The 11448-nt window shown below is 52.1% G+C and overlaps 1 protein-coding gene across 3 annotated transcripts; it reads left to right on the plus strand.

The window, feature by feature from the left end:
• The first annotated feature begins 39 nt into the window (after positions 1 to 39).
• TMEM186 (transmembrane protein 186) lies at positions 40 to 6490 on the plus strand. Of its 3 annotated transcripts, none has more exons than XM_041748917.1 (2): positions 40 to 136; positions 3886 to 6490. In XM_041748917.1, exons 1-2 carry the CDS (start codon positions 134 to 136, stop codon positions 4519 to 4521), a joined length of 639 nt encoding a protein of 212 aa, XP_041604851.1. In that variant the 5' UTR covers positions 40 to 133; the 3' UTR covers positions 4522 to 6490. The 3 variants fall into 3 exon arrangements, with proteins under 3 accessions (XP_041604851.1, XP_041604850.1, XP_041604849.1); XM_041748916.1 differs by lacking the exon at positions 40 to 136 and adding an exon at positions 941 to 2536; XM_041748915.1 differs by lacking the exon at positions 40 to 136 and adding an exon at positions 2600 to 2717.
• The last annotated feature ends 4958 nt before the right edge of the window (positions 6491 to 11448 follow it).

An 11448-nucleotide genomic window follows, 5' to 3' on the forward strand; every position in this document is an offset into this window, starting at 1 on the left:
CCGGAGAGCCTCTCGGAACCACAAATCCCAGGATGCAACGCGCGCCCACCCGGCGTCCTATTACGACCAAGCTAGGCGCCCTTAGACGTTCCGGGGCAACAGGGGGTTCACTTCCGGCGGCGTCCGCGCGGCCATGGTAAGAGGGCGCGTGGCGGGAACTGCGGGGGTGCGGTGCGCTCTTGGGTGGCGGGTGGCAGGGGGAGTCCTGGAGTTCTGATCCGGAGAGTCCGCGCGTGTGTGGGCTCCGGCGTGGGTTGAGGCTTGCCGCGCCCGCCCGCCCGTCTGCCTTCGAAAGCGCGTCTGGCTTGGGGAGGCTCGGGGAGGCCCCGGGAGCCCCCGCCGGGGACCGTGAGAGCCGGGGCCGGGCCCCAGGGCGGCGGGCCTCGCAGCCCCGGGTGGGGAGCCGCGCACCGGCCGCAATCCTCGTGCGGTGGGTTGGCGCCTCCCGCCCCCGCCCTTCCCCAGACGGGCCTGGAAGGCAGCGCTCCCCCTCAGCCGCCACGAGGATGCTCTCACCGGACGGAGAACCGAGGAGGCCTCACGACGGGTGTCGCAGAGGTTCGTGCGGGCAGGACGTTCCCACGGCCTTGTGCATCCGGGGCCCAGCCCGGAGTCGGCCCCCAGGTATTTGCCGGATGGACGCAGGCCCTGCCACCTCTCCTGTGCCTCTTGGAGCTGCCTGCGGAGAAGGGGGCCGGTCTGAGAGCCAGCCCCTGCCCCGCTCGCTGGCTGTGTGTCTTTGGGTAAACCTCTCACCTTCTCTGTGCCTAACCTCCTCTGGTAAAGTGGAAGTACCCTTGACCCGTGAACAATACGGGGTTGCATCCTGTGGGTCCACTTCTATGTGGATTGCTTTTTTTTTTTTTTTTTTTTAAGATTTTAGTATTTATTCATGACCCAGAGAGAGAGAGAGGCAGAGACACAGGCAGAGGGAGAAGCAGGCTCCATGCAGGGAGCCCGACGTGGGACTCGATCCCGGAACTCCAGGATCACGCCCTGGGCCGAAGGCGGCGCCAAACCGTTGAGCCACCCCGGCTGCCCGGATTGTTGAAAATAAATACATTGGAAGGAAGGTATTTTGGAGATTTGCAGCAATTTGAAAAACCCGCCAGACCAACGGCATAGCCTAGAAACACTATAAAAATAAAAAGCTAGGTATGTCACAAGTGCTTAAAATACATGTAGATACTAGTTTGTTATTTGCTGCCATACAGTATGCACAAGTTTGTTATAAAAAGCACAGAGACACTTACAGACTGTGCACGGTATCACTCACAGTCGAGGAAAACAAACAGAGATGCAGTCGTAAATCCTGACTGCATAAAATTAAACAACACGACGCCCCGTTCTACTGTAATAATCCCACAGCCACCCCCTGTTGGTGAGCTCAGGTGTCGTATGAGCTTAAAACGGTGTGCGCTGCTCATCATCTCCACGCAAGCAGTTTGTCGCCAATTTGAATGGCAGAAGTGATCCCGAGGTTCTCGTGTATTTTTCATGGTGTTTAGTGCAATACCGTAAACCTTGAATAACACCATGGACCCACACGAAACGCCGCTCATGATTCTGGAAGTGCTCCCAAGAAGCAGAGAAAAGTCGTGACGTTATAAGCAAAAGTCAAATTGCTCGATATGTACAGTAAATTAAAGTCTGAGGCTGCTGTTGCCCATCATTTCAAGATAAACAAATCCAGCTTAAGGGCCATTGTCAAAAAAGAAGAGGAAATCCGGGAAGCCATCGAGAAAGCCACGCCCGCAGGCGTGAAAACCTTGCACTTTTTGCGAGAAGCTTTTTTATCTCGTACTGAAAATGCTGCTTTTATGTGGGTGCAGGATTGCTATGAGAAAGGCATCCTTATAGACTCTAATATGATTCAAGAGAAAGCGAAGTCGCTGTATGACAACTTAAAGCAAGAGGAAAGTGAGGGAATTAAAGCTGGAGAGTTTAATGCCAGCAAAAGATGGTTTGATAATTTTAGAAAGAGGTTTGGCTTAAAAAATGTCCGGTAGCGGGAGAAGCAGCTTCTGCCAACCAAGAGGCCACCAATGAGTTCCCACCTCAAGAACCCATAGACACCACGCCAGAGGGATTCACCGAGGGTGCCTCGGTGGAGATGAGAGCTTGTGGACCAGGGCCAGGTGAGGGGGGTGTAGAAGACGCAGGGGCGGAAAACAAGTTGACATCAGAAAACCTGGCAGAAGGGTTTCGATTATTCAAGACTGCTTTCGACTTCTTTTCCGACATGGACCCTTCTGTGATACGGGCACTGAGACTAAAGCAGATGGTGGAAGAGGGATTGGTACCCTATAGAATCATCTTTAGAGAAATGAAAAAGCAGAAAAGTCAGACGAGATTACAATGTATTTCTGTAAAGTTACCCCAAGTGTGCCTGCCTCTCCTGCCTGCCCTTCAGCCTCCTCCACCTGTCCCACCCCTGTGACCCCAGGGCCAGCCCCTCTGCCTCCTGGTCCTCAGCCTACTCAGCGGGGAGATGGTGAGGAGGATGAAGGCCTTCCCGCTGATCTGCTTCCACGTAGTAAGTAGTCCTCGTGCTGCACAGTTAAACTTGCTTATCCCGTGTGTGTCTTCACGTGAAAATCTAGTCCCTGTGTGGCAAGAACTTGTCCCCCCTGCCCCCCTCCTCCTGGGTCTTCATCCTGTACAACATCATGTGCAAGACTCCTTTGGAAATGGGTAGCCTAGCCTCAGAGGCGAAGGTGAGTGGTATTTAATATAAAATTAACGTCGTGTCTTATGGTTTGGTAACTTTGCTTTCAAAGATTTACATTGCCCTGACGCGTGCCCCTCACCCCCTCCCTCCTCCCGCCCCCCTCTCTCCCCTCCTATAATTGGAGAAAATGCATATCAGACTATCATCACAGCTAAGTGGTTTGTTTCTTTAAAGAGCAGTGTTTCTGATACTGTATTATGAGTGACTGTAACCCTGTGTGCCATAAAACTTTTATAAGGATGATTCATTCATTAGTGTACAGGCGAGGCTCCTGGGAAACAGTATTATCGATTACACTAGGCTGCCATAAAGCAATCCTATTACTGCTTCTCTGTTACAATCCATGAATCATTGTCCTTACAAATAAATAGAAATCTCCCTTTCTTATTATCTTACTTTTTTTGTGTCTAGTGTTAGTAATGTGTATACTATCCACAGTGTCTTATATGTTGTGTATAAGACAACGTAGCTACTGATAGTTCATCTGGTAAACAAGGTAAACTTAATGGTGTTGATAATACAGTGAAGTACTGTAAAGGTACTTATGGTTTTGATTTTTGTGTGTTTTTTTTAAAGATGTTATATATTTTTTCATCAGAGACACAGGCAGAGACACAGGCAGAGGGAGAAGCAGGCTCCTTGCAGGGAGCCCGATGTGGGACTCGATCCCAGGACCCTGGGATCACTCCCTGAGCCGAAGGTAGACAATCAATGGCTGAGCCACCCAGGTGCCCTTCTCATGATTTTTAAAATCACATGCTTTTCTCTAGTTGACTTTATTGTAAAAATACAGTATAAAATACATGTAACAAAAAAATACGTGTTATTTGACTTACCAGTAAGGCTCCTGGTCAACACTGTACTATTAGTAGTTGAGTTTTTGAGGAGTGGAAGGTTACATGTGGATTTTTGACTGCATGGGGGGCTGGTGTCCGAAAGCCCCTGCATTGTTCAAGGGTCAACTGTAGGGGCACTTGTCTGGCACCACTTGTGTGAAGATCACACGAGCTTAAAGCATCTTTCCCTGTGTCTCTGGCAATAGTAGTAGCCTCACAGGATTGGCAGGAACCTCTAGGTAGGATGCTCTGCAGATGTTTTATGTTGCAATTCTCATGGTTGAGTTCCAAAAAAGCAACGGTCTCTCTCCCTTCCAGGCTGCCCTCCTCCGAGCTGTGCCACGGTTGCCAGGCCCAGCAGCTGCATGGCGAAGTCCTATCTGCGGGCTGTGGTGCCGCACCGGGCAGGATCCTGGGAGGTGGCTGGGGAGCAGGGCCCCCCTGAAGGAGAAGGCAGCAGGCACGGAGGCAGAGAAATTCCAGATCATCTACCGGTTTGATGCTATCAGAACCTTTGGGTACTTGTCCCGGCTGAAGGTGGCACAGACGGCGCTGACGCTGCTGGCCCTGCCGCCTGGCTTCTACTGGTACTCGCACGGCCTCATGACCCTCAGCTCCCTGTACTTTGCAGGCGGGATAGCTGGCTTTGCCCTGGCCATGCTCTGCTGGATGAGCCATTTCTTCCGGAGGCTGGTGGGCATCCTGTATGTGAACGAGGCGGGCACGGTGCTGCGGGTGGCCCACCTGACCTTCTGGGGCCGGCGGCAGGACACGGACTGGCCCGTGGCTGATGTGGTGCCCATGACAGAGACCAGCGACCGGCCCCAGGAGCTGTTTATGCGTATCCAGCAGTACAGTGGGAAGCAGACCTTCTACCTCACTCTGCGCTACGGACGTGTCTTGGACAGAGAGCGTTTCACACGGGTGTTTGGGACACTAGACACCCCCAAATGAGCTGCCCGGATCTCCGGCAGGACGGCTGAGGGTGTGGGTAAGGCTGAAGAACGGGGTCAGGCAGCTGAAGGCTTTGCCAGCGCCTCCAGGGCCTTGTTTCTGGGATGCGGAGGTTCATGGCGCAGGAACGAGTAGTCGGGTGTAGGAGAGGTCCTTAGTGCAAATTCATCCCACGCTTGCCTGGGACATGGAGCCAGGTCCTGGGAGAAGTTTCTGCTAACGGCCAGTTCTTGCAGGAAGCGGTGTCACGCAGTGAACCAGAAGGCGGGTAGGTGAGGCTGGGGCCCGGAGGTTGGGTGTGAGAACACTTGGGTGTTGTGAGCGCTCATCCCCCTGTCCCGGGGCAGGCTGTCGAGTCTGCATCCTTGAAAGGGAAAGGCTGCCTGTCTCACGGGCTGGGAGTGAGAGTACAGTCACTGTCAAGGTCGGTGTGGTGCCAGGCTTCCAGGCTGCTGGTGGGGATTTCCCCTCAGGGCTGGGAAGGAACTGCCGAGATGGTGACCGCACAGCCCCTGGGATGGGTGTCACCCTGTGAGCACGCCCTCCCCCCCCCACGCCTGGGGGCCCTCCTGTCACAGGCCTTTGCGGTCCGATAGACCAGACGAACCGTGTTCTGGTGCATTATGTTATAAACTGCAGCTTACTGTATGCGCTGCCCTTCCCTGCAGTCACTCCTACGTGTTTGTTATGCCCTCTGACGGAATAAAGCAGAAGGAGGACCTGATCTTTATACTTCGGCCACCCAGAAGTCAGTAACTAAATATTTTGTTGTGTGGACGGACTTCCAGGCTTTTTTTATTGTGGTAAAATATGCGTAACGTAAATGTATCTATCCCCTTAACCACCTTTCAGCATACGGTTCAGTGGCGTTAAAGTACATAACGACGTGGTGCGGCCACCTCCTCTGTTCCATCTCCAGAACTCCCTCATCATCTCTCGGAGGAACTCTGTGCCCATTAAACATTGCTCCCCATTTCGCCCTCCGGCTAGCCCCTGTGACCACTCACCCGTTTTCTGTCTCTGGTTTGCTTATTCTGGGCGTTTCCTGTACATGGAATCCTACACTGTGTGGTCTTTTATGTCCAGCTTCCCTCGGCTGACCTGGCCTCATGGTGCATCCATGCCGTAGCGTGTAGGAGAACTTCGTCCCTTTCTGGGGCGAATGTATGTGTAGACCATATTTTGTTTATTCATTGATGGACAATTTGGATTTTTTTTTTTAAGATTTTATTTATTTATTCATGGGAGACACAGAGAGAGAGGCAGAGACACAGCAGGCAGAGGGAGAAGCAGGCTCCATGCAGGGAGCCCGATGTAGGACTTGATCCTGGGACCCCAGGATCAGGTCCCGGGCCAAAGGCGGCGCCAAACAGCTGAGCCACCCAGGCTGCCCTGGACATTTGGATTGTGAGTAACGTTCCTGTCAACACTGGTGGACAGAAATCTGAGTCCCTGCTTTTGGTTCCTTCAAGTGTGAGAAGTGCAATTATTGGATCATACAGGAACTCTAGGTTTAACTTTCCGAGGAGCTGCTGAACTTCCCCAGTGGCTGCGTGAATTTATGTCCCTCCAGCAATGCATGCGGGTTCCAGTTTCTCCAGGTCTGTCTTCTGGATGACAGCCATCCTCATGGGTGTGCAGCGGGGTCTCCCTGCACGGCCAGGCTTCCCTGAAAACAGCGATGTCCTGTCCCTGGAACCATTTGGGTTGTTTTGCTTCACGTAACATGTGACTGTCTTAGTTGTAAACCATTAAAAATATTTTGTCACAGGGGAAAAAACCTTGTAACTATGTGACATGCCTGCTGTGAACTAACCATGCTGTAGTAATCCCTTTGCAACACACACAAATGCAAATACAAGTCCTTCCTTTGTGCACGTTGATACAGTGTTGAATGTCCATTAGATCTTTGTAGAATTGGGGAAAACAGGCAGCGTACCTTACCTGAAATAAAAGGTGCAGGTAATTATTTGAATTTTTTCATTTAAATAATCTACGTAGAAACAAATTCAGGAATTGCAAAATACTCCACGGAGTGGATGCGGCTGCTCCCTTAACCTTGACTATGTAAGTCGTTTCCATTTTCCCCCCATTGTTACAAAAGAATGTGGCCTATCATGGGGCGTCTGGGGGGCTCTGGTTTAAGCTCCCGATTTTGGCCCAGGTCATGATCTCAGGGTCATGGGGTGGAGCCCGGGTCAGGCCTCACACTGGGCGTGGAGCCTGCCTGCTTCTCCTCTACCCTATTCCCCCCCACACACTGCCCTCCCTCCCTAAAAAAAAAAAAAAAAAAAGTGGCATATCAAGTATATGAAGAGAGCCTTCTCCCTAGACACAACATGGCATTTTGAGAAAAGTCACTAACACGAAAGAAGTTAGGTTTCCGTAGTTAATTTATTCCATTTCACAGACGTGAGTAAAGCCCATAACACAAGACCGTCTGTTCCTGCAAGTTTCCAGATCAGCCCTTCATTCTGCACAAATCTCTCATGCCAGGCCCTGCTCAGTGCCGGCCATGAAGAGGGGGCTTTGGGGAAGTCTGGGGGAGGGAGGACGGACGTGAACCAGTGTATGGGGGACTTCGGTGACCGGGAGCTGTGGGGTGGGAGGCAGGGACAAGAGCAAGAGCCGGGTGTGCGTGCTGGGGGTGGGCCCGGATTTGATCCTAACACCTGGGGAAAGCCTGCAGGGTCAGAAAGGCAAGAACGGGGAGAGAAATTATGGGAGCTTTAATTTTTATTTATTTTTAAAGATTTTATTTTTTATTGGGGTGGGGGGGAAGAGGGAGAAGCAGGCTCCCTGCTGAGCAGGGAGCCCAATGTGGGGCTTGATTCCAGGACTGTGGGATCGTGAACTGAGCCGAAGGCAGACGCTTCCTTAATTGAGCCCCCCAGGTGCCCCGAAGAAGAATCAGCACTTGGTAATTTGTACTCCGTTGTAGTAAAGATGCAGATGTGAGGTCGGAGGTTCATGGATTTGATTCCAGTGGTTGGAGGCCCTAGTCCGGGGAGTGTGTGGTTGTGTTCCTCAGGTGTCTGGGGTCATTGGGCACCCACCCACCCACCCACTATCTGGTTTTCCCAGATGCAAGGGCTCTGCATGCAGAAGAACACTCGTGGAGCCCTGACCCAGAGCCTGGGCGTCCTGGGGGGCCTCGACCCCTTTCGGGAGCACCAGCTCACTCTTCAGGGGAAACGGAATGTGGTTCCGTTGCCTTCTTGTTTGGGGCTGACTCAAAATACGACCAGAAGCTGGCCACCTCTCACCTGTACACCCATGCCGTTCTGATCCACATCGCCCTCACGTCTTTGGGTTGTTGCACCCTGCTGCCTCCATGATCCTTCCCCTTCTAGAGTCTGTTCTCACAGCGGCCAAAGTGATCCTGTGTGTGTGTGTGTGTGTGTGTTTTAGCGTTTATTTATTTTATTTAGAGATTGAGGAAGTGTGAGCAGGAGGAGAGGGAGAGACAATCTCCAAGCAGATTCCCCACTGAGTATGGTGCCCCAGTGCAGAGCTCCATCTCAGGACCCTGAGATCACCAAAGTGATCCTAAAAAAAAAAAAAAAAAAAAAAAATCACTGCTGTAAAAACCGAAGTCCTGGGGCGCCTGGGTGACTCAGCCGGTGAAGCGTCTGCCTTCGTCTCAGGTCATGATCTCAGGGTCCCAGGATCCAGCCCCTCGTCTTTGGGCTCCCTGCACAGCAGGGAGGGGCTGCTTCCTCCTCTCCCTCTCCCTTTGTTGCTCCCCCTGCTTGTGCTCTCATTGTTTCTCTCTGTGTGTGGCAAATAAACAAGGTCTTTAAAAAAACACAAAAACCCAAAACTGAAGTCCTTACCATGGCCAACAAGGCCTAACGTGGTCTGGTCCCACCCGTACCCCAGCTGTCTTCCCTTCTCCACGACTCTGCCCTTGACCACGTCCAGGCAGAGACAGTCTCTCTGCCTAGATGTCCGCATAGAACTCTGTCTCTCCAGTTTCTTCCCCGGTGTAAGGGGGCTTATTATTCATGCTTAAGACGTTGTAGTGAAGATTTCGTTGTACAGAGAAGTCTGTTATGTAGCAGTTCCGTGTGGCTGCGGGTTTTTTTCCATATGGTTCCCTCACCTGCTTGCCAGCTCCTTCCGTGACTGTGAACCCCCTTCCCCAAAGATAGTCTTTACCTATCAAAAGTCTTAAAAGGTATTAATGATTGGACTCGGACCTCATTAAAGACAGGAGTGAACTTGGATAACCCCTGGGGCTGGTCTAGCTGTAGCTAGCGACTGCGTGAACCTCGGCCCTGGAGATTCTAGTTCTGTCTGGATGGGTCCCCAGAATCTGTCTTTCTGACAAGTGTGAAGCCGATTCTGAAGTGCAGCCAGGCTGGGAATTTCAGAAATAGACCATCAGGGCAGAAAACAGAGTCAACTCCTGCCTTCGGGGACCTTGTGTTCCTGGGCCAACTTTTTTTTTTTTTTTCCCCAAAGAAGTGGTTCTCAGCTCTTGGCTCCGCGTGCAGAATCACCTGGAGAGCTTTTTAAAAATATCCTTGCAGGGCAGCCCTGGTGCCTTAGTGGTTTGGCGCTGCCTTCGGCCTGGGGCCTGGTCCTGGGGTCCCGGGATCAAGTCCCACATCGGGCTCCCTGCGTGGAGCCTGCTTCTTCCTCTGCCTGTGTCTCTGCCTCTCTCTCTCTCTCTCTCTCTCTCTCTCTCTCTTTCTCATGAATAAATAAATAAAATCTTAAAAAAAAAATATCCTTGTGCGGGCCCGTGACCAGGCGTTGCCATTGTCAGGGCTCCCCTGGCGATTCCCACGTGTGGCCTGGGTTGACCAGCGCTGCCCTGGAGCGTCGTCGCCCCACTGGAGGTGGGAGCCCCGTTCTCACCAGCCTTGGCCCCAAAGATCCTGGGTTTCCATGTGTGGTCTGCTCGCACAGGACCAGCAGAGGGCACACACGGCAAAGGCATCGCTCCATCCCCTTGCTCGCGAGCTGGCGGCCCAGACCCCTGGGCACCTCCACCACCGTGGGGCTCCTGCAGCACACGGGCGGCGGAACCCTGGAGCCGTTCAAACTCCCCGGAATCGACACCGGCAAAGTCAACGAAACCCACCGGTCCCTGCCCCTGCGCACTCTAGTAGATGCCAGGCTATCTGTATTTTTTTTTAAAGATTTTATTTATTTATTCATGAGAGACACACAGAGAGAGGCAGAGACACAGGTGGAGGGAGAAGCAGGCTCCATGCAGGGAGCCCGATGTGGGACTTGATCCCAGGACTCCAAGATCAGGCCCTGGGCCGAAGGCTGCACTGAACTGCCAAGCCACCCGGGCTGTCCGGGTATCTGTATTTTTATGCTTCCCAGGTAATTCCAAGGCACCCCAACTTTTGAGAATCACTGAGATTTATTTACCCTTCCTGAAAGCCACACAGCAGATGATAAAGCAGCTTCTCAGGAGATGCAAGGGGTCCTTTGATTCAGGTGGTGGATATATTGGTGATTCCCCCACTTAGATGACAATTCCAAAATAGTGATCTAATAGAAATACCCAAGTGGGGCGCCCGTGTGGCTCAGTCAGTTAAGCGTCTGCCTTCAGCTCAGGTCATGATCCCGGGGTCCTGGGATGGAGCCCCAGTCGGGCTCCCTGCTCAGCAGGGAGCCTGCTTCTCCCTCTCCTCCCTCCTCGTGCTCTCTCTCACTAGCTCGGTTGCTAAGTTGGTCTTAAATAAATAAGTACTTAAAAAAAACCCAAGCAGACCTATGAGGATGCTCACTGAATGTCTCTAATAGCAAAACAAACGAATAGCAATTATAAAAGTGGAAGTAAACTGAGTTTTTGTTAGTAGGCAGCATGGGTGAATAAGCGTTGGTGGAGCCATGGGGTGGAATATTACACAGCCCTTAAAAAGGGTGAGGTTGAGGGGCGTCCTGGCGGCTCAGTCCGTTAAGTGTCCAACTCTTGGTTTCGGCTCAGGTCGTGATCTCCGGGTCATGGGATGGAGCCCCGAGATAGCCCCGAGATAGAGCCTGAGTGTCTCTCTCCTGCTGCCCCTCCCCACCACGTGCACACGCTCTCTCTAAAATAAATAAATACGTCTAAAAAAAGAGTGGGGTTGAACTCTATCTGTTGATGCGGAAAGATAACCAAGCGTAGGGTAGTGATTAGTGGACAAACAAGTCACAGGACAGTATAGTTTCGTGTGGTCTTATTTTTGTGTTTGTACAAACCCCGTAGATTCTAATTGGTTCACAGTGGTTACGGACGGGGGTGGGGGGGGGGTGGACGGGTTGGAGGGAAGGCCTCCACGGTTAACTTTATAACCTAATACTGGTTTTACGTTTTCATGAGGAGCGTGTTGTCCATCTTAACAAATGAAGAAACATGCAGTGAAAGACAAGATCCCTTTCACGTCAACTTTCAGGGTGAAGAGAAAAGTTTCTCTACCACGAATTCCCATCCTGGCCTTGGAAGCTGAGCTGACATTGGGAAGCATTCAGTCTTGGAGACTGGGTGACAGTCATGTCTTTCCCTTCTAGAGTGGTTTTCCTGCCTGTCTGCTGAGACCCCCTGGACTTTGGGCGGCTCCGGGCCCTGGGCTGCAGGGCAGGGGGTGGACTGCACCATGCCACTGTCCGTATGGCACTTGCTATGGACCGAAAGGTCTATAGGCCCCCGGAAAATTCATATGTTGAAACCATAACTCAAAAAAAAAGGAGGGGGGGATCCCTGGGTGGTGCAGCGGTTTGGCGCCTGCCTTTGGCCCAGGGCGCGATCCTGGAGACCCGGGATCGAATCCCACGTCAGGCTCCCTGCATGAAGCCTGCTTCTCCCTCTGCCTGTGTCTCTGCCTCTCTCTCTCTCTCTCTGTGACTATCATAAATAAATAAAAATTAAAAAAAAAAAAAAAAAAGGAGGGGGATCCCTGGGTGGCTCAGCGGTTTAGTGCC

Source organism: Vulpes lagopus, chromosome 3 (assembly GCF_018345385.1).
Source record: "Vulpes lagopus strain Blue_001 chromosome 3, ASM1834538v1, whole genome shotgun sequence".
NCBI lineage: Eukaryota > Metazoa > Chordata > Mammalia > Carnivora > Canidae > Vulpes > Vulpes lagopus.